General features: G+C 34.3%; 1 protein-coding gene across 2 annotated transcripts in view; it reads right to left on the reverse strand.

Annotated features, from left to right (window-relative positions):
• The window catches only part of LOC149784737 (protein ABHD1-like), a 34,225-nt gene extending 13,367 nt beyond the window's left edge, over positions 1-20,858 (reverse strand). The window contains exons 1-7 of one of the 2 annotated variants that reach the window (XM_089932765.1): positions 20,657-20,858; positions 18,762-18,925; positions 8,932-9,050; positions 5,975-6,035; positions 5,088-5,133; positions 3,069-3,181; positions 1,203-1,379 (exon numbers count right to left, since the gene is read on the reverse strand). In XM_089932765.1, coding sequence (XP_089788891.1) covers positions 1,203-1,379; positions 3,069-3,181; positions 5,088-5,133; positions 5,975-6,035; positions 8,932-9,050; positions 18,762-18,925; positions 20,657-20,767 — 791 coding nt within the window. In that variant the 5' untranslated portion in view covers positions 20,768-20,858. Of the gene's footprint in view, positions 1-1,202; positions 1,380-3,068; positions 3,182-5,087; positions 5,134-5,974; positions 6,036-8,931; positions 9,051-18,761; positions 18,926-20,464; positions 20,573-20,656 lie in introns of those variants that run through there. The other variant, XM_089932766.1, reaches the window with a different exon arrangement.
• Positions 20,859-27,286: the final 6,428 nt, after the last annotated feature.

Genomic DNA, 27,286 nt, shown 5'->3' on the forward strand with positions numbered 1-27,286 from the left:
AATAGTTGAAATAATTCAAGGTTGTTATACTGTGATGTTTACATTATGGACTTTTACTGCATTTGTGGGGGCCCCGAGTGGCCAAGTGGTCTAAAGCGCTCACCATTCCGGATCACTGCCATCTCACCTCTGTCTGCGTGGGTTCGAGTCCAAGGTTCGGCTAGTGTGGGTACATGGGAAAGCCAGCCAGTGGCTTCTCATGGGTCGGTGGTTCTTCCCTGAGTTTTCCAGGGTTCTTCCTCCACCATTTATACTGGCCACCATGTATAGCCTATCTTGTGCTGAAAAATGCCGTTAAACCCAACAACAACAACAACTGCATTTGTCAGAGTTGTGTTGAAAAGTCTGCACTGAAATCTACACCTTTTGCTGATCAGCCATAACAGGATTTAAACACAAGATTCATGCTTTATCAAATCTGAAGTGGACACCTCACTTATTTATTAAATACCAGGTATATACAAAATTCTTAAATCTACAAACTTCATGTTAAATAAAACTGCTGATGAGACTTTCTAATGCATTTTACTGGTGCAGTTTTAGCCCACTCGAATTAAGTCTGTTTCATAATTACAAACACTTTTAAGCTCATTGACAGTACAAGTCTGTCTATATTTATGTGTGCAATAATTGTATGCCTCATAATACTCAAGTTTCTCTTAAACTTCATACTGTACATTCTTTAAGAACAATGCTGTCTTGGTTTTCATCAAGAAAAAGTGGACACATGGAAACAATGTGCCTTCCCCCCTCCCCAATCCAGTCAAATCGACATCAAGCATACACTGAGAGATGCAATCCTTGTTCTTTCCAAGCCAGTCAACTGATCATCTACTTATATATTAAGAATCCTGTATGGTCATATGATAGGCAAGTGCTGTATCTATTTTGTTTTACTCTGCATTGCAAAGGCTAGTTCTGGTCTATTGGCTTGCTACATAGTCTCAGTAAGTTTTAAGCTTGTTGTTTTTTTTTTTCACTGGTAGAAAATTTCTTCAATTTTTTTTTTTAGCAGCAAAGTTTTAGTAAAACTCCATAAAATACATAAAACAGCTAATCCTGGATGGATGGCCAAAACTCTTTGTTTTCAGCTGTGGGTTGAACTAGGGACTAAAAAGGTATGAAGCAAGTCCACTATCACTCAACTATCATGTTAGCATTAATGATTCATAGGCATTTAAACTGGCCAATAATGAACTTACGTCTTGACCGACTCCACAAGGTTCCGTGCCAGTGTCCTGTTTAGAACATACTTGTTCAGATAGGGCTGTTCCAGAGATAACACCGATTCAAACACATTCCAGGCTATAGAGACAACCATACCAGCCAACAGGCCACAATCCCTCCCAGTCTTGGCCATGTAGCTAAGGAGTAACATCCTGACAAAAATATACACAAAGAAATCTTACACATAATCGTGTGTCTCACATGTGTGACTTGAACATATAGCTAGACAGTATCATCATCATAAAAATAAACACCAACAAATGTTACACATAACCTGGCATCTCACATGTGTGACTTGACCATATAGCTAGACAGTATCATCATCATAAAAATAAACACCAACAAATGTTACACATAACCTGGCATCTCACATGTGTGACTTCACCATATAGCTAGACAGTATCATCATCATAAACATAAACACCAACAAATGTTACCTGGCATGTCACATGTGTGACTTGTCCATAGATCTCAACAGTAGCAGCCTCTGTCATTAAAATATAGGCAAATATATGCAGACACAGTGTCACTCAAGAGACTGTATGCTTGTCAGTACCTCATGTCACACATGCATTTGTTTGCTTGTCAGTACCTTATTTTCATAAAATTTCAAAGAAAGTTTCAGCATTGTTGACCACCATGCATATGCAGATGAGTCAAGCAAGATCAATTGCTTTAACTTTATATATAGCAATATTTTCCAAAACGCTTGTTGATTAAAGCAAAGGATGAAGAAAACTTGTAATTTTCAGGAGACTCGAGCGTATAACTTTAACATTGTTATTCATGATCCTTAAGGAGGTGATACAGGCAAAACACAAAATAAATGTGCATATCATAGCATAAATGTTACACTTAAGAGTTTAAGATGAATGTAGTAACTGATATAAATGATACATAACTTTAAAATAGCTTGAACACTTGATGCCACCACAGATGGAAAAAAACAATAAAAGACTATACTGCTACCTTAATGAAGTATTTTTAATGGCATTACAGACATTATCATGCACCTTAAATATTAGTACCTTCTGGAAAAGACAATTGTTCCAATAAACTACATTTGGGTTTAGACAGTTCAATAATTTTTTAATATCAGAAATAAAATGCCATCACTAATATTTTTGATATTTTATTTAATATATTTTCTTTCTTTTGCTCGGAAATAAGTCTAAAATATATGGAGCAGTACCAGAAAAAGAATGAAGAGATCTGCATCTAGAATGTTATAATTAAAAGCCCTCATATTTGCTTTAGCTATTGAAACTATATTGGTATCAAATATGTAAATCCAATCCAAGGAGAAATACAGTGGAACCTGTCTTGAAAGACGACTTCTGCCAAAACATAATGACAGGTGATCTCTCATGACAGGTCATAAGACTATAATCAACTGTATTCAAAATCCTTTATATTTATAAAATACAAATGAAGATCATGTATGCTGGTAACAAAGAAATGAAAATCCTGTATACCGGTAATACAGAAATGAAAATCCTGTACACTGGTAACAAAGACATGAAAATCCTGTAAACTGGTAATAAAGAAATGAAAATCCTGTATACTGGTAACAAAGAAATGAAAATCCTGTACACTGGTAATACAGAAATGAAAATCCTGTATACTGGTAACAAAGACATGAAAATCCTGTATACTGTTAATACAGAAATGAAAATCTTGTACACTGGTAACAAAGAAATGAAAATCCTGTATACTGGTAATGCAGAAGTGAAAATCCTGTATACTGGTAACAGAGAAATGAAAATCATGTACACTGGTAACAAAGAAATGAAAATCATGTATACTGGTAACAGAAATTATGATAATCTTTGTTATCTTACCCTCCTAGGGAAATCCCAGCCCCCATGAGTGGAGAATCTGGATATTTTTCCTTGACATGAGCCACAACTAAAGCCATGTCATCTGTGTTAGCAGCACAGTAAGTCCTAGGTGTCTACAATAAATGGTACAAATACATAATTATATTTTTGCTCCAGGAATGAAGAAAGTTCAGTTTTAGCATGAAACATATATTGGGGGGGGGAGGTCTCTTTTTTTTGTGAGTTCTGAGTTTGATATGGACATGGGCAAGAGAATACTAAGCAAGTCATAACAATAACCAAGTTATGAATGGTTGTGTTCTTGAAATTTATACTTAACAGAAATTATGCTTCTTCTAGCAACTCATGTAGAACTGTACTCCTCATTATAATGGTGTCCATGGAAGATATATTGTACACTACCTTGTAGTGACACTCCTTCATTATAAAACTCAATGAAGCCATGTAGTATATCACCTTATAGTTAGACCATCTTATAATGAAGTAAATGACATCACTTACGCATCATACTGCTGTTAGCAGTAGCCACATATTATACTGATTTATAATGAGAAACTCCCTCGTTATATTGCTGTCCATGGCTGCCATGGAGAGTATTACCTTATAACAAGGCCACCTTATAATGAAATACTTGATACATACCGTGATCATATTTAATGGCTTAACTATATTATTTATACCAACATAAAAGGGCTTCATGACAGAATTCTTCCTGTCAAATTTAATCAAAATCTATCCAGTGATTTTCAAGAATGTGCTGTCACATGTTTATTTTTTGAAATATTTAGTTACAACAGGCATTTTTATGGTGGACAAGCATCATTTGTACACATTTTAAAAGCCTTCATGCGAGGATAGTGTCTTTCATATTTGAAGAGGATTTTTCTATTTGTAGGGTATTATTGGAACCGTATTTGATGACATCTGTATTATCAATACAATTTTTTAAAGATATTCTTGTCATAATGTTTTCTTTAAAAGTCTGTAAGTGCTTGATAGAGAATAAGTCATTTAAAGGTGTGTCTGTACTTAACAATGACCACCATATGTGGCAGTTGATCAGCATCATTGTAATAAATTCAATTTTAAATTTGAATGATCTCTGCAAAGTTTGGTTGAAATTTGGTCCAGTGGTTTTGGAGAAAGCTAAAAATAGTAACTAAATATTGACCATGAGCAACATACAATGCATAATGCTAACTGGATGCAGGGCCGCACTTTTTTGGGTGCTTAAACTGTTTCCTGAAATGAAGACCCAATCTTTGTGCCCAAACATCTTCCTGAAAAGAAGGCCTAATCTTTGTGCCTAAACAGTTTCCTGAATACACAGCCTATTTACTGTGTTTCAACATGTTCCTAAATTCATGGCATGACCATGTTACTCAAACAGTTACATAATACATGGACTGATGCCCCTAGTACTCACTGACACAATACTGGGCCTGACCATGCAACTCAGTTACCAAAAAACAGGGACTGATTCACCTATTACTCATTAAGTTATACAATATAGGGCCTGACATTGGCACTCAGTGACACAATACAGGGCCTGACATTGGCACTCAGTGATACAATACAGGGCCTGACATTGGCACTCAGTGATACAATACAGGGCCTGACATTGGCACTCAGTGACACAATACAGGGCCTGACATTGGCACTCAGTGATACAATACAGGGCCTGACATTGGCACTCAGTGGCACAATACAGGGCCTGACCATGCAACTCAGTTACCAACAAACAGGGTCTGATTCACCTATTACTCAATCAGTTATACAATACAGGGCCTGACCTTGGCACTCAGTACCATAATACAAGGCCTGTCAATAGTATTCAGTTACCTAATAAAAGGCCTGCCATTGATTCTTTGCTAAAGCAGGATTTGACCCCCCACCCCCTAAAACTCAATCAGGTACATAATACTGGGCCTGACAATTGTACTCAGTCACACAATACAGGGACACACCATGGTAGGTACTCAGTCACACAATACAGGGCTAACCATTAAATCATCTTACCAGGAGTCTTGCACCTCCATTGCCTCTGTTGTTGAACACTACAGTCCTATAAAGATACAAGGAATTAAATGAAGAACAAAATCAAATGTAATTTGTTAGGAGTTTAAACTTGATGTTATTAAGGAAGAATGACTACTGAAATTTGTGTGGAGTGTAAACTTGATGTTATTAAGGAAGAATGGTCGTACTGAAGCAGGTTCTTAATGAGATAGAAAACTACCCCTGTCTCAACAAATTTTAGATGTATGTGCCATCGCGATCAAGCCATGCCCCTGCCACCCCATCTTATACTTATGAGAGAGGCAAGAAGCCCTAATCTAGCCCCCCCCCCAAACAACAGACTTAACAAGCCCCACACCAATATTATACCTATCAAGTCCTGCCTCTGCCCACCCAAACCAATCGTTTACCTATGTGAAAGAACCAACAAGAACCCCTCACATATTACAAAGCCAACAAGCCCCTATGCCCCCACCCCAATTTTATACCTATCTGATCGAGCCAACAAGCACCACTATGCAACACCCAACATTTGACATTTATATTCTGAGTTCAGAAACATAGATAGATAGATAGATTGGTATAGCTGTAATTTGTAGTCACTCTGGCAGCCCACATGATTATATATACATATATATATATATATATATATATATATATATATATATATATATATATATATATATATAGTGCAGATAAATACTGTCCTTATAAAAACCCAGTTAATCAAAGAAGAGCATATTGTAACTTACCTATATCCATGCTTGGCTGTAACTTACCTATATCTGTGCTTGGCTGTAACTTACCTATATCCATGCTTGGCTGTAACTTACCTATATCCATGCTTGGCTGTAACTTACCTATATCCATGCTTGACTGTAACTTACCTATATCCGTGCTTGGCTGCTTCTTGCACATAATGAAGAGCATAGCTTTCTTGGCTTGAACCTGTCCAGATTGAAAGCCAAACATTAAACATGAAAGTATTTTGGTTTTATTTACTTCAGTCCAATATCATCACTTAAATTCACTTGCATTCTTCTAAAAAAAAATAAAAAGTAACTTAATTACTGAAACATGACCTTTTTCCCTTCAAAATAAAGGAAAAAAAAAAGAAGACATTGAATGAATATTATGATTATTCAAGGTTATTATAAAATCCTCATAAAAATGGTAATGCCAATCTACTCTTAGCCACACAAATCTTGTAAAGATCCTCAAGGGCCAAACATAGTCTCTACTCCTTATGTTAAAAATGTCAAAATTATGCAGATTCCCAAATTTCAGCAATCTACTGCAAACATTTTTAAAAAAAGTGTTTCTCCCTTTTTTCCCAAATCTGATTGAGTGAATTCCCAGTCACCATGAAAATTGCTAGCATCTATCTTTTACTGTAAGCTTCTTTGTCAGTTACCTTCACTTATCTATATGAAAACATGTATCCATGATAATACCGATGATGTGTCATCAAAATCAGCGTCATCTTGGATGGAATAAATGAGTCACTTCCCAAATGCTGCAACATCTTTAAGTCTTATCCAGTTTACATGCTTTCAATTGTAAAAAAAAGCTTGTGAGAGATTTACATTTCCTTCCAGTGCAAGTTCTCATATAACCTGTGCATAAACAGAAAAACTGGACTGGTAATGTCAGTTTAGGTCTGAGGATGAATAAAAACAAATGGGATGCAAGTCAAATAAACTGTTAACTTATAACGAATCTGAGGTTGTCTATCTACAGTGCTGATGATACGAGTCCAACAGACAATATGATGGTTCAATATGCTGACAAGTCCAACAGACAATATGATGGTTCAATATGCTGACAAGTCCAACAGACAATATGATGGTACAATATGCTGACAAGTCCAACAGACAATATGATGGTTCAATATGCTGACAAGTCCAACAGACAATATGATGGTACAATATGCTGACAAGTCCAACAGACAATACGATGGTTCAATACGCTGACAAGTGCAACAGACAATATGATGATTTAATATGCTGACGAGTCCAACAGACAATATGATGGTTCAATATGCTGACAAGTCCAACAGACAGTATGATGGTTCAATATGCTGACATGTCGAACAGACAATATGATGGTTCAATATGCTGACAAGTCCAACAGACAATATGATGGTTCAATATGCTGACAAGTGCAACAGACAATATGATGGTACAATATGATGACGAGTCCAACAGACAATACCACAGGTTCATCATTTGTGGTTTAATTTGTGTTTCTAGCAGAAGCAACTTCAATAACATTAACAAATGTTGTACACTTTAAATTTTAAAAATAACTATCAAATTATGAGGGCAATGTATAAGAATGCATAATCAGAATCTTATATCAACCCATGGTGTACTTAACTGCAAAAAAGTAGAAGCAGGATGTACCTGGTACATGTACCTATGATCTTCGCTATTTGTCTTATAAAAAAGTCTCTGAATCATGACAAGGTCAAATGGGTCAAATGTCAAATTTGACAAGGGCAAATGAAATAACTTATAAATGCAATGAAATCCACTTCAATCAACGTATTTGTATAAGACACAAATGGTCATCAAGGGTAACTAATGTGAAACAAAACTGGTAATTTTCATGTAATTTTAACATAAAAACAACCTATATGGGATGATGTCTGGTAATTTTCATATTAACATCAAGGGCAACCTGTATGGAACCAGTCTGGTAATTTTCATATAATACTAACATCAAGGGCAACCTATATTCAACCAGTCTGGTAATTTTCATATAACTCTAACCTCAATACAATGAATATTTGCACATAAAGAAGGTTATGGTTGTTCCTTGAGTGTTCTTTATTGACAAGTTTCATTGTATTTCCAGACCTTCAAATTTTCATAGCACACTGCCAGGTGCAAGTGAATGTTCACATTGGCAAGCAAATATTCTGATGAATATCATGAAAGCATGGTATATTATGCTTTTATCCAAGATGAAATCAATGTCATATTCTTGAAGAACATTGATAGCCATTCACTTGGATGTTCATGTGCAAAGCATGGAAAGTAAAAATGCCAAATGGGCAAGGAAAACTCTGAAATTTCTTTATATGTGGGCAACAAAATTTATGGGAACATTTAAAGGAACAATTTCCTTCAGTTAGGGATGTTTTCTCTTAGAAAATAAACAAACCTTTACAGCTAGAAATGATGCAATAAGATAAAATAATAATAACTATTTATAAATACAATACAATGTAATTGTATGGCATTTGTTTTTAGCAGAATCTTTTAAACCTGGAAGAGATTAGATTCTAAAATGGGGTTGTTATTATTATTGTCTCTTATTAAATAAAGAAAAAGAAAAATGTTTATAAAATTTTATTAATTGCAATAACCATTATATGATAGAAAATTACCAAGTGAGTGAATAGTATAAGAGACTATGGAAGCCCGTTAATGAATTACAACCTCATGCAAATTGACCATGGGGTATTTTGTTGCAAAAACCCATTTGATCTCAATAACTGTGCCAACTGAAGAAAAAAAAATCATAAATACCCTTTAACTGGGACATCTGAAACTTTAAATAATCATTCTGATTTTATGCAATGACTAATTGCTGACCAGGTACTTTTACATACTTTTGTGCATAATGTCACTTACCTGTGGAGAGATATTCAAGAAAGGTACTTTTAAAAAATGGGCATCAATCTACAAATCTTCAAATGGTTTTGGATTGATTGTACCTTTTGTTACATGAAGAATTTAATTTTGAAACAGTTACAATCAATCTTTAAATTCATTATCTACCTGATATCTAGCAATTTTCCGTTTGATCTGAAAAATCCTCATGCTTGAATGTATACCTGTAAGTCCTGGCAGAAGTATAACAGTGGGGCGATACTGTCTGTCAGGAAACTTGCTGTTATCATTTTCCATCCAGTCCAGCTTAATCTGCCCTCCATCTGAGGTTGTTAGAATCTCACTGGAAAATGAGCGCTGTAATAATCTGAAGTATCCATTTTCACCCCAGCAAGCTGGTAATTTACCACTCGTAATAATTTGTACTTTTTATTAAAATTTTATATTAATTGTTAAATAGTTCAAACACATTTTAACATGCACTTTTAAATGACCAGATCACTAACTGATGGTAGAAACCAACCATCTAACATTTGTGGGCAATCCTTAGTTTACCCATACAAACTGATGATTTCTGAAAGAGTTTCATTTCTTACCCGACTCTTCTGTGAGTTTTTGTTACCATTTAGTAGACTGTATTGTACAAAGAACCTTTCTTCACTAAAATTTGCAAGCTGTGCATTGGGTTTACTTGAAACTTGAATACATGAAACTTTACATAGGTATATATAGCCAACAGATGTCTGACTGACAATTACAGACAATATTGGTGCAGATTATCCAGATGACCACTGTTACTAGAGTCCAGAACTCAGTACTGGATCATGGTTAAAATGTTTAGGGTCAAAAGCAGAAATTGTCATCAACCAGGGCTTGAAAATAGTGTTGATGAGTGTCAGACACAGGACCTGTCTCCCACTAATGGAGGCAGGTCCAAGTTGCAGAGCTGTTGTGAGGAATATCAAATTCAGTACAAAGCAGAGTTATATGTATGATCTTTAAGTTTGATACATGAAAAATGTTGTTATTTTTAATCACTGCTGTTTCCTTATTGAATGATCTTAATAAAATATACAGTAGTCTTAAATGGTCTTTGTTTTCAAAGGACTCAATATAACTAAAATCAAATCTACCTTTAACATGTTTGTACCTGTCAGCAAAATTGGGAGGACTTTAAAAAGATGGAACATTTTTACTGTATCCTGAACATATTCAACCAGTGTTCTTTAAATGTGCAAACATGGCGTTTGTCATATTTTGCATCCAAGTTTAGCTTGTTTTCTTGCTGGGGGTTCATTGTCTTCATTTTTGGGTTCCTACAACTTTTCAGATTTGCCAAATGGATGAGAAACCAAAGTTAAAATAAATTATGCATTCCAGTTGAATTATACATTTCCACATCTCTGCTTAGGAAAACTAGTTGGTTTTTCTGTTCATTTTGTACTTACTTTCCATACAAATATTATATGAAATATGACAAATCAAAGTAATAGCCAAAGTTGATATGAGTCGGTTGTAGCGCACATTATATAACACAACACAAGAGGATGATTTATTGATAATGCCAAGAATATTTTATTTAAACAATATTATTAACCTTTGAGAAACATGTCTGCTAAAAAAATCTTGAATTAGTATCGCTGTATTAAAAAACCCAAATGGACAACACCATTTTAAGATTTTAAATCCACAAAAATTTCTTAATTATTAGGCCACAAAAAAACCTGTTTCATATAGCACTGGTTTTAAAATTAGGGCAGGCAGATCCTATATATATATATATATATATATATATATATATATATATATATATATATATATATATATATATGTGTGTGTGTGTGTATATATATATATGAGTATATATATATATATATATATATATATATATATATATATATATATATATATATATGTGTGTGTGTGTGTGTGTATATATATATATGAGTATATATATATATATATATATATATATATATATATATATATATATATATATATATATATGATTCTTTTTTTTTAACCATGTGGGGAAAAAATTGCTTGGGTCATCAATTAGAAACAGGGACGTTTAGCCTTATAATATCATAAAACCCATCCCATATGCGTGTCTATAGTATGCCTGGTTGAATAATCTATTTGTTTCTTCATGTACATAAGTATATGTAACAGTGTGAAACAATGTTACAACAATCATGGAAATGTTTTGGCCAAATTGTCAGATACATTTAACAAAGACATATCTTGCATGTGGAATCCTATTATAACAAGAGGTAAAAGACAGAACAGCAAATCAATAACTGGGTATTAACTTGATAATGGATGTCAGTTGTTCAGTAACCCAATAGACAGATAAGGGACACAGCTGATGTTTTAATCATTTTGAGTGCTATACAACTGAACATCAATTAATTATTTTGCTTTGTTGATCTGTGATGGAGGAGATTTCTTTTAAAACTGTCCATATACATGTATTGTGACAAAATATAAAAAATAAAAAAAAGTATATGTATAATCGTTTTATAAATAAATTCATCATGATAACTACATTCTTCATTAATAAAGTTACATAAAATGTGGAGCTAATTAAAATCAAACAAATGTATACATTTTCAGGTAATTCAATTGATGGGAGCTCTTAAATTAACTACCATGGAATTGTCAAATGAAAGAAACCTTGGAAGCCTATCCCAAAATTCTACATGTTAATTTTTTTTGAAAAGTGTACATGCAAAATGTATGCAGATATTATTTTGTTGATGGCTGTTATCAACAACACCTCTAATGACATTTTGTTAACTAAAAAATTGGATTTAACTATAATGTAATTATCTCGGTTCATTTAGGTTCAACAATCGTATTGAATGTTTTTAATGATGTGGAAAATTATCTTAATATTCATGGCACTACATGTATATATTTCAACAGCAATGCCTTACTAGGTCAGCGTGAACAAGAAACAGTTTTATTATTATTTGTGCCAAAAACGTGAGTTAATTATAAGTAACCAAACAAATATGGAGAACAGAGATATCCCTGCTCCCCATTCATATGTCATATGCTTCACTTTGTACACAAACAGTTTAGAGCTCTTTATACAATTAAACCGATAATCCTTACAATGTGGAAAGATTTTGAAATTGACCCAGCAAAGAGTTGAGTATTAATAATCTGCATGTGTTTTCCAAGAACCGGACCATACAAATGTCGTACTTCATTTGCAAGCTTAAGGTTTCTTTGAAGCAAATTGGATAACACTGTTTTCTGGACATGCCTGAACTCAATGAAAATAAGAGGGATTCATTCTAAAAGTTTGAAGGACCACTGGCATCGGGCCATCAGATTCTTTTAGTACTGTACTCTTAGAATATAAAGAATGTTCTTGTTTGTGTATGTATGATATTTCTCCATATAGAATAAAATTATGGCTTAGCACAAAAGGTCAAAAAATGGGGTTTCCACCTGGTTGCTAAGGAAGTAACACCCACCTGGTTGCTAAGGAAGTAACACCATTCCTAGGTGAGCCACTGTAAGTACAATTTTGATATAACATGTCCTAGGAAACATTCCTGCCAACTCTAATTAAAAAAATGACTCATCCATTTTGGAGAAGAAGCCGCAGATAGATTTCCCCATATAGTTACTGGGCTCTCCATTATGATTAATGATGGAGGGTGAGTGCAAAAGTAGGCAGTAGGTTTAGGGGACCTCTCTCATTAGGGAATTGGTTGTTTTTTTTGTGGGGTTTGTTAAGCAGCTGGGTCTAAAGTAAAAGTAGCAATGTAAATATCATCAGACTCCAGGATGAAAAGTAAAGCCCTGTAGTTGCTATGGAAACCAGTATTACCAACAGGACCACATCAAACACAATTTTGATTATGCATGTCCTAACAAAAATTCATACTAAAATTTACTGAAACTGGCTGAATCTCCTGGAAAAAAATGAAAACATTTTCTATATGCTACTAAGGAAACAATTACATTGTTATGGGAACACTACAGATACAGTTTTGTAGAGATTAAGGAAAGAAAAAAGGGTTTTCCATATGGATTCTGATACAGTATGACTTGAGAAACATTTTCAGAAAAGGTCAAAAATGAGTTTTTCATGCCATTTTCAATGAAAGCCCCATTGTTGCTAGGAGAGACACCTGAATAATAACTCTAATGAAGATGGAACGTTCCTATCAAGTTTGATTTAAACTGTTCTAATGATTTTTGAGAAGATGAGTATTTGAGAAAGCTTGACAGTAGCTTTCAGTGGGGTTTTCCATGGTTCTTCCTCCATTAAATATACTGGCCACCATGTATAGCATATCAGATGCCGAAAAACAACATTAAAACCACAAAACCAAACCAACCTATACAGCAGAGGGCCAAATACTGAGCTGATGCAGCCATCCAGTCAGGTTATTTAAAAACGATTGCATAAAAGTTAATGATTATTAATTATCCAAAGTTAGGAAAACAAGAAATAATGTCTTGAAAATAAGGGTTTCATAATAAAGGACCTTTTGAGGGGTCCGTGAACTGACAACATATATTTGATGTGTAAATTTTGTCTCAACCAACATTACACAAATCTGTTTCATGGGTGAAGATGTATACAGGCCCATCTTCATAATTTTAACTCTTGTTATTAGTTGGTGTTTGTGAAAGAGGTTGCTTTGACCTATATTGTGTTACAAAAGTCTTACATTAACAAGCAATTGGCATGAATTGGTATCAGAATCATCTATATCAAGCTATCCATCAAATCTGATTGAAATTCAATAATTACGGAGTTTAATTTGTGAAAACAGGAAAGACAGTCAGAGGATCAAATGATGCAGAATGCTGAAAACCAAATGCATATATAATCTGGCTAAAATCCAGCACAATTAAGGGGGCTATTATGCAGAAATTAATGTCAGTTATAACTCCAATAAATGATGATAGAGAATGCTGACACTCAAAATCTCATCAACATTCATCTGCATAACAAACATCTAGTAAAAGTTAACTGAGTTACTGTGCAGAAATGCAAAGGGTGGGTGTGACAATTAGTGGCTACAACTCTACTAAACAATCATCTTGAAGGCGGACATTCAATCTCACATAAGGTCTCGTCAATATTAACCTCATACCAAATTTGGCTGAAATGCAACAAAGATCTTGAAGGCAGACATTTAGTTTCAAACCAGGTCTCATCCATATTAGTCTGTATACTTATCTCAGACAAGGTATCATCCATATTAACCCATATACTTATCTCAAAGTCTCATCCACATTAACCAGTATACTTATCTCAGACAAGGTATCATCCATATTATCCTGCATACTTATCTCAGACAAGGTATCATCCATATTAACCCGCATACTGATCTCAGACAAGGTATCATCCACATTAACCAGTATACTTATCTCAGACAAGGTATCATCCATATTATCCTGCATACTTATCTCAGACAAGGTATCATCCATATTAACCCGCATACTGATCTCAGACAAGGTATCATCCATATTAACCCGCATACTGATCTCAGACAAGGTATCATCCATATTAACCTTTATACTTATCTCAGACAAGGTATCATCCATATTAACCTGCATACTTATCTCAGACAAGGTATCATCCATATTAACCTGCATACTTATCTCAGACAAGGTATCATCCATATTAATCTGTATACTTATCTCAGACAAGGTATCATCCATATTAACCTGCATACTTATCTCAGACAAGGTATCATCCATATTAACCTGCATACTTATCTCAGACAAGGTATCATCCATATTAACCTGTATACTTATATCAGACAAAGTCTCATCCATATTAACCCGCATACTGATCTCAGACAAGGTATCATCCATATTAACCCGCATACTGATCTCAGACAAGGTATCATCCATATTAACCCGCATACTTATCTCAGACAAGGTATCATCCATATTATCCTGCATACTTATCTCAGACAATGTATCATCCATATTAACCTGCATACTTATCTCAGACAAGGTATCATCCATATTATCCTGCATACTTATCTCAGACAAGGTATCATCCATATTATCCTGCATACTTATCTCAGACAAGGTATCATCCATATTAACCCGTATTTCGTATACTTATCTCAAAGTCTCATCCATATTATCCTCCATACCAAATTTGTCTGGAACTCAATATGATCAAAAGATTCATTGAGCAGAAAAGAAAGAGATAGGTCCGACAATCTGGTGCAGCCAGATATCTGTTAAACAACGACCTGGAACGCAATCAGGTTCACCCAAAGTGTCATCATATCAAGGAGGTAGATATAAACTGACAATGAAATCTAATAATAATAAAGGGAATAATTCTGAAGAAATGAGAGTTGATGTATTCCATAATCAGGGTTTATAACTGTGCTAAATCAAGACATAGAACATTTACAATCAAACTCAGCTATGGTCTCAACAATATACAGAATCAAATTTGTCTGAAATCCACTATTAACAATATACAGAATCATACCAACTTTGTCTGAAATCCACTAATAACAATATACAGAATCATACCAAATTTGTCTGAAATCCACTAATAATAATATATAGAATCATACCAAATTTGTCTAAAATCCACTATTAACAATATACAGAATCATAGTAAATTTGTCTGAAATCCACTAACAATAATATATAGAATCATACCAAATTTGTCTGAAATCCACTAATAATAATATATAGAATCATACCAAATTTGTCTGAAATCCACTAATAAGAATATATAGAATCATACTAAATTTGTCTAAAATCCACTATTAACAATATACAGAATCATACCAAATTTGTCTGAAATCCACTAATAACAATATACAGAATCATACCAAATTTGTCTGAAATCCACTAATAAGAATATATAGAATCATACCAAATTTGTCTGAAATCCACTAATAAAAATATATAGAATCATAGTAAATTTGTCTGAAATCCACTATTAACAATATATAGAATCATACCAAATTTGTCTGAAATCCACTATTAACAATATACAGAATCATAGTAAATTTGTCTGAAATCCACTAATAATAATATATAGAATCATACCAAATTTGTCTGAAATCCACTAATAAAAATATATAGAATCATACCAAATTTGTCCGAAATCCACTAATAAGAATATATAGAATCATACCAAATTTGTCTGAAATCCACTAATAAAAATATATAGAATCATACCAAATTTGTCTGAAATCCACTAATAATAATATATAGAATCATACCAAATTTGTCTGAAATCCACTAATAAAAATATATAGAATCATACCAAATTTGTCTGAAATCCACTAATAATAATATACAGAATCATACCAAATTTGTCTGAAATCCACTAATAATAATATATAGAATCATACCAAATTTGTCTGAAATCCACTAATAATAATATATAGAATCATACCAAATTTGTCTGAAATCCACTAATAAGAATATATAGAATCATACCAAATTTGTCTGAAATCCACTAATAAAAATATATAGAATCATACCAAATTTGTCCGAAATCCACTAATAATAATATATAGAATCATACCAAATTTGTCTGAAATCCACTAATAACAATATATAGAATCATACCAAATTTGTCTGAAATCCACTAATAATAATATATAGAATCATACCAAATTTGTCTGAAATCCACTAATAAGAATATATAGAATCATACCAAATTTGTCTGAAATCCACTAATAAAAATATATAGAATCATACCAAATTTGTCCGAAATCCACTAATAAGAATATATAGAATCATACCAAATTTGTCTGAAATCCACTAATAAAAATATATAGAATCATACCAAATTTGTCTGAAATCCACTAATAACAATACACAGAATCATACCAAATTTGTCTGAAATCCACTAATAACAATATATAGAATCATACCAAATTTGTCTGAAATCCACTAATAAAAATATATAGAATCATACCAAATTTGTCTGAAATCCACTAATAAGAATATATAGAATCATACTAAATTTGTCTGAAATCCACTAATAAGAATATATAGAATCATGCTAAATTTGTCTCAAATCCACTAATAATAATATATAGAATCATACCAAATTTGTCTGAAATCCACTAATAAGAATATATAGAATCATACAAATTTGTCTGAAATCCACTAATAATAATATATAGAATCATACCAAATTTGTCTGAAATCCACTAAAAACAATATACAGAATCATACCAAATTTGTCTGAAATCCACAAATAACAATATATTGAATCATACCAAATTTGTTTGAAATCCACTAATAAGAATATATAGAATCATACCAAATTTGTCTGAAATCCACTAATAAGAATATACAAAATCATACCAAATGTGTCTGAAACAGACTAATAATAATTAAAAAAGTCTTTGAAAAAAAAATGAAAATGTAAAATAAAGATGAAATAACAGCTGGATGGACAGACCCTGTTTAATATCCTCAGTGAAAAGCAGGACATAAGGAGTCGCATTTTGAGATATTTAATTTTTGAGAATCCTCAACGACCAATAATTAACTCTTGTAAAGTTTAAAATTCAAGGAATTTTCTGGAACTCTAACAGATAATTTATTTTGATGCAAGTATTAAGATAAACGAGCTATTCTTCACAGCATTCTAAAGGACCAAGTTATGGATAAAATGTACAAATATTCAGTATATACACATATTTGTTGTTGTTGTAGGGCTTAACGTCATTTTTCAGCACAAGATAGGCTATACATGGCAGCCAGTATTAATGGTGGAGGAAGAACTGAGGAAAACTCTGGAAAGAACCACCGACAAATGAGAAGCTACTGGCAAGCTTTCCCACATACCCACATTAACTGAGCCCAAGACTCAAAACCACACAGAGGCGACATGGCAATGATCTGTAACAGTGAGCACTTTAGACCAATTGGGGCCCTCGATACACCTTTTTGAAGTACTTTCCATCAATACTTCAATGTTTAAGGTCACTGATAATTTTCAAGAACTATTTGAAAGCAGAATAAGGAATGCTCAACCTCTAAATTGTGATTTCATTTTTATAATGTCTATAGGGTTAAACTGACCCACTGTGTATATGCAAAGTTTGATCAGTTACAAATAGAATTTTCATGATGTGAACGACGAAGATTATGGATAATTTTCAAATATGCTGTTGATGTATTTAGTATGGGTGAAATGATTAATCAACATACAAATATTTTTCCCATATCAATACTCATGCTGATATAAAAAATACTACAATATACAAATTACTTTAATCTGCGGTCGTGAACACTCACTAGTGGTTTGACATTTTATTCTTTAAATTGAATTTTTGTTGTCGGGTTTAACGACATTTTTCAGCACACGATAGGCTATACATGTTGGCCATTATAATTGGTGGAGGAAGAACCCGTGAAAATCCCAGAAAGAACCACTGACCCACGAGACTTTAATTTAATATTCATCTGAGACAACAGAAGCAATACAGGCATAACAAAGAAAAACAACACCCACTCATGATCTAAAAATGAACAAACATCAAGTGGCTAACTAGCATAGTTTAAAATCTGCCCCCACCCTTTGCCAATTCCATGCTGATTATTTTATCCTGTCACTGATTATATATATATCAGCGTAAAAGAAGACATTCCAGATTTGTTCCCTATATAAAATCACTTTACCAATCATTCAATATTATCTTTTCTACCTGTATTGAATACAAGGGCTACAATTCTGGTGTGTCATGCAGTGAAATGTTAAATTCAAATTGGTAGTTCCATGTCCTGGATAAAAACTAAACAATAATCAGAACTCTAGCTTATTCACTGTGTGACACACCAGAAGTATTGGCATCAAAACTCAATTACAGAAATATATACACAGAAACAGAGAATCTTTGAGCACCCCTAGTATTTAGGTCCATTCACAATTGGACTGGAGACAATGAAGTCTGTAATGAAGAGAATACCTTAAAAGTCATATATAGCTTGCATACATGTTGGCCTTCAGGATCAAGCTCAAGTCTGCAGAGATAAAAATATTAGTGACTCAACCAGCCCTACCCAGTCTTACCTTTCATACTGGACTGTAGGGACTGACTTAATTAAGGTCCGCATGATTGTCTGAGCCCGACTCTCAAAGCACCATACCGTTGGCCAGAATTTTTCCTGGATCATGGGGCAGTGATCAAGCAGGAATTTCCGGAACACTTCATCATGACAGGAAATGCATGGCTTCTGTAATACACATGGTAATGCATCATGAAAAAATGTCCAAACGTCTTGCAAATTACACAGTAGTTCTTCATATGCACCTATAATTAAATTATAAAACTAATGAAACAAGGTTGAAAGTTCTGATGCCACAGTGAGATTCAAGAAGATTTCCATTTTTGTTTGGAAATATCAGTGTTGTATCTTTCAGGATAATAATTACAACAGATACATGTTTAACAGTAAAGTAATACTGTAAACAACTAAATGTGCTAACATATCAGGGTCTATATTGATTTATTACTGATTTATTCTAACACATTACACTGACCTATATCGGCTGGTGCATTATATGCCAACAGATTAGGATTTTTGCATTTGCACTAGATTTATTAATATAGTTTCCAAGGGACCAATTATTTGGACAAGTTTCATGGTCACTGGTCCCCACTAATTTCATTTATGCTGTGAACGCTCCTGCTCTTCATGGTTCCCATGCAGTGGCATTGTGATGTAATCCCTGACAATCATCAAAGCCATGCACAATGTGACCTGTCCATAACAATTCGCCCAAAAATGGCCTTGATGAAAGCACACAAAGGTGAACTGAATCAGGACTAGATCAGAGTTGGACAGATTTGTCTTGGACCGAGTTGTCAAGTTTTCATCATACCAAAAAAAAAAAAAAAAAGTTAAATGACAAGAAGTGATTAACAGTTTTATTCTGCAAAAGAAAACCAAATTAACCTGAAGGATATGTAAAGAATGCCACTGGGTATCCGGGAACTTGGGTACCTGCCCATTGATAATAACCAGAGTAATAAAACGAGCCATAGGATTTACCTGATAAGAGTTTTCAGCCAGAGCTTGTAAAGGCAGCACTTGCTTTATTTTCAAGCTGACAATCCATTTGATTGAGCTATAGATACATGTACCTTTTCAATGACAATCAGAGGTCTGCCTCTTCCTGTAAATAACTAACCTTAATCTCATGAGAAAACAACTTAATATGAGCTGTGAGTGTGGGACAGTGGAAAGTAACGGTGAGTGGTTATTTGATCTTGCCACAAAAATGATGTGTTTAGGTACAACCTTGAAAACATTTTACAAACTGCATAATGAAAGTGTTGTTTAGAAAGCTCAAGCTCAGTCTCTAAATAAGCAACCACATATGACAGTGAGGATAAGGAAAGGAAGTCAGATGATATTTATGACTAGACTACGTCGATTTACTAGGTGATGATGGAAGAGTTCAGACTTTATCGGACAATGAGAATGAATTCTTAGATTTTTTACCCGATGACATTAGGTAGTATAGGACACCGTGAATTTTTTTATAAAAAATGTTGACTTTAAGTTTGTGCACGTTTAACATAATTTCCCTCTGATCGAGTATCCGAGTAACCGATCGTTAGGTCTGACGGGTACCCGGTGGAAGTTTTCTAAACTTGTGAGAGCTTTAAGGATAAGAAATTTCACTTCTGTCACAAAGGGTCGTTAAATATAACGTCGCGATAGTGAGGATGTCGATGTGAAGAAATGGGTCAACAAATATTTACTTACGGTGTGACAAATAAGCTGGAGAAACAGTATTGGTTTTCATTTTCAACAATTTTATAACGGATGCACAAACAGCTTTAAATCAATCCTACTTTCGCTAAATAGTTGAGAAATTATATATGACGTAATTCATAAGTAAACATTATGCATGTGATCAAAATACTGGGTGGGGAAAATTTGCATTCGAATACTTACCTTCACTACAAACAAAATATAATAGACCAAATAGATGAAAATAAAGCCGATCAAAACATGCAGTGACGAAACGCTTTGGAAATAATCGGCAATATCCATTAAAATCTGCATTCTGATGTTGTGACAACCTCCCTGATCAAAGAGACGTCCAAAACGGAACGAACTAGCTCGATGATCTTAACCACTGATCCCAATTCGCGCAAACGCATTTCCTCTGAACTGCATAATCTCCATAAACGTAATTAATCAGTAACAGCGCCACCTGTAAACATATCAATCGGAACATCTCGTCACTTTTCATCATTATGCGATATTTGAAATACTTATTGTGAAAGAGAATATCGTCAAGAAATAGCGGAGAACTCCATCATAGGCATAGTCACGCTAAACAAATATATCTGTGTAATTTAGCATTATGATATCTTGGGTGGTAGCGCCAAGCCAATATCACATGCTGTTAATATATATCCCGATTTATTAGTTACTATTATAACGTCATTCGCAGTTATTACCACTTTGGCTACCTGGGAAAATTCCCCCTCAGCTGTACTGGTTTTGTTTGTAGCTTTACTAGGTGCGGTACATAATAAATAAATCCGGACGAAATGTTATTGTTATTATTATTATTATTATTATTATTATTATTATTTAAAAATGGATGTTGGTATTAAAATCGCACAAATACCATTAATGTGACACACAGTGGTGTCGTTTTTGAGTTGTTCACACAAATTCTATTAGTCATTTTATGCGTGAAAAAAAAAGAAGATTAGAAACTTTTCCGCTAAAAATAAGTCCTCTCAATGGTAAATCGATCGTGATAAACCCTTTTTATTCGAAACACTCGGGCTATTTCTGGGTAATATAAGCAGCCTCAGTTGTAAAGTCTGGTTGTATATTCACATCTTCGAGTCATAATTCGGATCATGTCGGTAGATGACATTCGCGTCGCCTCGTCTTGTATGCTAAACTCGGAACTCTAGAAATTGGCCAATGTATCAGCTCTTCACATCCGAAGGATGAAGTCCGTGGCACCTGAAGTATTCAAAATTTTAAACAAGAAATATCCATCTAGCTTAAATGATCTGATAGTAAACAAAATTCTTACTCTGTAAATATCACAAACGTAAGAACATCCAGGTATGTGCATAAATCTTTTAGGTATCCAGCAGCAACATTATGGAATTGTCTCCCCGGATTTTAACAGTTTTTAAATCCTTATTTAGCGGAGAACTCAGTTTTAAATCCTTATAAACGACCCAGTCTGGGAGCTTAATATGTTAATACTCCAATTGTAATAGGGGCCCCGAGTGGCCGAGTGGTCTAAAGTGCTCACCGTTCCGGATCACTGCCATCTCACCTCAGTCTGCGTGGGTTCGAGTCCAAGGCTCGGCTAACGTGGGTATGTGGGAAAGCCTGCCAGTAGCTTCTTGTGGGTCGGTGGTTCTTCCCTGGGTTTTCCAGGGTTCTTCCTCCACCAGTTATACTGGCCGCCATGTATAGCATATCTTGTGCTGAAAAATGGCGTTAAACCCGAGAACAACAACAACAACAACCAATTGTAATAAACAACTTTAATCGGTAGAATGCTTTGGTGACAGGGATAGTTTTTACCCACATTGGCCGAATCCGAGACTCGAACCAACGCAGACAGCGGTGAGATTACAGTGATCCGTAACGGAGAGCGCTTTAGACCACTCGGCCACTCGGGGCCCCAGGATAGTTTTGTAAACTGGCCCATGTCAAATTTTTTAATATAAGGTTATGATGTGACTTTCAGATGTTCTTGTTTGATAAATAAAGATATGGATACATTTGTGAATTAATCATTTATGGCTTATGTTGTTCTTGAAACTGATGTGAGGCATGTACACCTCCCATAAATACTTTGCATTTTTCAGCACAATATAGGCTATACATGGCGGCCAGTATAACTGGTGGAGGAAGAACTCTGGAAAACCCCGGGAAGAACCACCGACCCACGAGAAGCTAGTGGCAGGCTTTCTCACGTACCCACGTTACCCGAGCCGTATATTCTAACCCACGCAGATAGAGGTGAGATGGCAGTGATCCGGAACGGTGAGCGCTTTAGACCACTCGGCCAGTCGGCCACTCAAGGCCCCTCTGTGTGTAGGCAGTGAAATACTTAAGTCTGTAAGGAAGACATGTGATGTCAAAGCAAGTAGAATATCACAAAAGCGGCGAGGACGGCAACTACTTTGAATTACATCAAGTTTTTTAGTACACATTTTTTTCCCCTCAGTATTATTACTTAGGAAAACGGCTTGTGTTTGCACTGTATCACTTGTTGTCAAAAATGACCTTCGCGCGTGAAAAATACAGGCATACATTGGGGTTGGGGGTGCGTACAATTATTTTGACATGAACTGTATTTGACTTCTCAGGTCAAGTGAATAGTATTCTTATGCTTTGTTTTAATATAGCTATCCAAAACTATGGACCTTTTTGATCTCACTTGCACAGTTTATATTTTGTGAATTTTTATAGTAGTTAGGTGGAGGCGGCATTACATTTGCCGCTGATATGTCCCTTTCACCCTTAGCATTTTGGATCCAAGTTTTTTGCTTCATGCTTGGAGCTATTTGATTCACTAAATGCAGGCTTGTGTCACTGACACATGGCTGTGTATGGATTTTCCATCGCTTATGTGGTCTTTGTATTGTACTAAATTTGGAGTATGCGCATTTGGGTATAACGCCCCGTTTAAAGGAATTCCTAGATTTTTGTGATCACTTAAATGATTAGTGGAACTCGGTCATGTGGAAATACTCCTTAGCCCGAAATAATTAGCAAATTACTGGGAGCAAACGTCACGGTGTGAAGTGTTAGTGAGTTTCCATGATTCCACGGTTTACTGTTGGTGAATTTAGGTCAGAGCCGCACGAGTGTCCCTGTCGCTCAGGAGTCCCTATTAAAATATAGTAGTGTACATTGGTTGTGTGACTGCAGGTGCGGTATTTATGATTGGTGACTGGTAAATTACATAATGGAATAACCAAGGGACTGTTCCGTCGTCGTGGGATACCGTTTATGTCCCCATGGTGGCAAATGTGATGCAATTTTACAGGCGAAATATGGCTCGATAATATTTCAATAGTTTAGATATAAAATCCCAAGTAATATAACACACACACACACACACACGCACACACACACACACACACACACATATATATATATATATATATATATATATATATATATATATATATATATATATATATATATATATATATATATGCTGATCTAAAGCCTCAAACTTTTATTATCTTATATATATCCTCCATGTATATGATGTCCTAGACCAAAGTAAATATACATCATTTCAATCACTACAGCCATGGCGATCCAAGGAGGACCTTAATAGGAGAAGGGGATATGGTATTATCCCTTTAGGATGCTGTAGCCAGGCGCGTGCTGGTTTCTCTCCTCCCTAAATGTCCGACTAAGAACCCCAAGGAGCTGAAAGAAGTCAAGTACAAATACAGTAACAATCAATTATAAAAGGGAAATATCTCTTTTTGTACACACATATATAGCTAAAATTCAAAACAAAAGGTATAACAACCTTATTACAATAATGAGCATAGTATATCACAGAAGTATGTTTGCAAACATAGTATTAGGATAGCTTAGACGTTAAAGTTTAAGATACATACGTGCCTTTAAAATGTTTCTTATACACGTACATTTTCCATTCTGGACAACTATACATACGTTTCTATTCAAACACTTTAGCCATGGAAATCCAAGAAGGACCTCTATAGAAGAAGGGGACTAGATGCCACCGCTTCAGGATGGTGTCGCCTGACTAAATGTATTACTGAGTCATCATAAAGCTTAAAGAAAGAATATACATACAACTTAATAATATGAAAATCGTTTATTCTCAGCATATACTAGTATATAAAATATGTGAAGAGGCTCCACTATCACTATGATACTAGAGATCACCTACACTAATAATTTCATGAAACATTCTAAGCCTTATATAAAATCTGAATTTTTAGGTACAAAAGGTAAAATGAAAGACATGGGGACAGGGATCCGTGTCTTTATGGGAAGCAAGAAACGCAGATCCCCCACTGCTATGCAATGAGGTTCTGAGAGTGAGCCGATGCAATCCAAAGTACGGTACATGAACAAACTACACAAAAATACTTGGGGAACACAAATACAAACTTTCTCTCTCCTATACGTTTCATCTCTGCTGGACAATACTAATCTATTATTTTATTATGTTATATTTATGCTTATCTTTAAATTTAGTCTTAAGACCTAAGTAGGGGCCAAAGTGATGCATTTGTATTACAAATACACCACATACATACAATATATAACAATACCTTTTTGTTTTACTAGTTTTAATTTTTGAAACACATCACAAATATATCATATGGCGAATAACGGTAGTTGCAAGTGCACTGGATCCGGCAAGGGATCACGTGTGTCAGAGATTGGTGAAGATAAATGCAATAAACTGACAACGAGAAGTACAAAACTAGTATCTAACGAACCCAAGCGCTTTCGACTCTTAATGAGTCTTCTTCAAAGGCAAATCAAAACATAGACAGGACAAACAATTAAAACAGAAAACAAACGTGCTTGCAAAACTTTACGTGACTATTTATACAGGAATGAAACCTTTAAATTTGTATGTGTCAACTAGTTTACTTCATCTTGATGCGGATGCTGAATATATATATATATATATATATATATATATATATATATATATATATATATATATATATATATCCTAACGCAATTAAATAAATTTGTTTATATGAAATTCTATTTTTTGTTACTGGAATACAAACACACCATATAGTGGGTGATACAATAACACAGAAAAGTCTTTATAAACGTTTCGACGCTGATAGCTTAAGATAGTTAAAAGACGAAGAGGTGACCATAAATAAGATTTATATTAGAATAAATCAATTTTTTGTTTCGACAGGGTGGTTTTAATAATAATAATAATAATAATAATAATAATATACTTTATTTATTCTTTAGGTGCTGACGGCAAAGATTTTCAATGAGACCACGACAATTTTCGATGAATATAAATTGCCTAAGAAACGAGTAAAACTTGACCGGGAAACCAATAAAACTGAAAAATTTCTAATTGACCTATCTAGAAATAATAATCGTATTATATTAAATGGAAAATGTGGTGATGATAATGATTATTGGTTCTACAACTTTCTGAAATACTTGTTAATGACTATTATATCGTCTCTATCGACGTTCTGAAACATGCTAATACTTTGTGACTACATGAACTTGACACGTTTTATACTGAAGGTCACTCATTGCTAATTACTGGCATTAGTATTTACCGCAAACACATGCCAGTTTTATTTGATGAAAACAAAATACCACAACGAAATATCAAATGGCAAGAAAATAGAAAAGAAAAATTTAGTGATAATACTGATACAGGTAAATCTGAAGCAATAGTAAAGAAGACCAGGGTTGCGATGAATATAAATTGCCTAAGAAACGAGTAAAACTTGACCGGGAAACCAATAAAACAGCACAGAAAACATCGACTAAAAGTGCATGGGTCATTTTTTTCTTCTTTCTAAAACGGAATGTGGCTTGCCAAGGTCAAACTCCTTTCTAAAAATTAGTATGCATGATCAAATTAGATCATATCCTCGCAAAATTAGTCTTTTAGCTCTCATAATTTCCGTTTGGATAATTGAACACAACGATACAATCAGCATGAGGCAGATTAAAGAAAATACCTACCGGATGTTGCACATTAAATTTTATATTTAATTTACATGGCGTCAAATCCTGTAATTAGTGACCTTATTACCGTGTTACATGTGCTCGAAGTTTATTGTGTAGAAAGCTGATGACTGGTCGCGATAATTACTTTATTATTCATTCAATTGAAGACACTAAAATAGCAACTGTATTTCAAATTTCTTTTCTTTGACCTGATTTATTCCTTAAATGCCACATGATATAAATTCAGCTGTACCATAGGGTTACTTCGTAATAACTTTCAAAGAGTTGATACCCAGATCAGAGAAAACTAAGAGAAAGAGAGGCAGATTAACATTAAAGTATTGTGGAAAAAGACCGTTAGCGTTCGTGAACGATTGACTATCAGCTTTCACGATTTTGTCTAGAACTGGAACTTAAAATGAGTTCGAATGAAAGCATGAAATGTTCCAGAAAGAAATATCAGCGCAGATGTAGGCATCTACGTTGGTTGAGTGCACCCAGAAATATTCAAACGACAAAGCAATCAGCATCAGAGGCCAAAAAATCAGTAGACAGGAGCGACCGTGAAATGGAAAATTTACAATTACATCGCAATTATGCTGGTTCGAAGTTTGAAGCAATACCATCTACAAAAGTACTGCCAATGCCCCCAAGTCATTGGCTCGTCGCTAAAGAAAATGATACATCAAGCAACTGCGACCATAGGTGATCCTATTTTTACCTTTGAATTAGCATGACCCGAAATGACGATGTAAAAAGACTGAGACACAGTGGATTAATTTTTATGCTTAATGCTGTGTAGGAATGCCTTGAAAAAAACTAGGCAGGCAAAATGTACAGTGCACACTACTCATGAGAACGTTG

The sequence above is a fragment of the Sinohyriopsis cumingii genome, chromosome 14 (assembly GCF_028554795.1).
Source record: "Sinohyriopsis cumingii isolate HCF-2022 chromosome 14, ASM2855479v2, whole genome shotgun sequence".
Lineage (NCBI taxonomy): Eukaryota > Metazoa > Mollusca > Bivalvia > Unionida > Unionidae > Sinohyriopsis > Sinohyriopsis cumingii.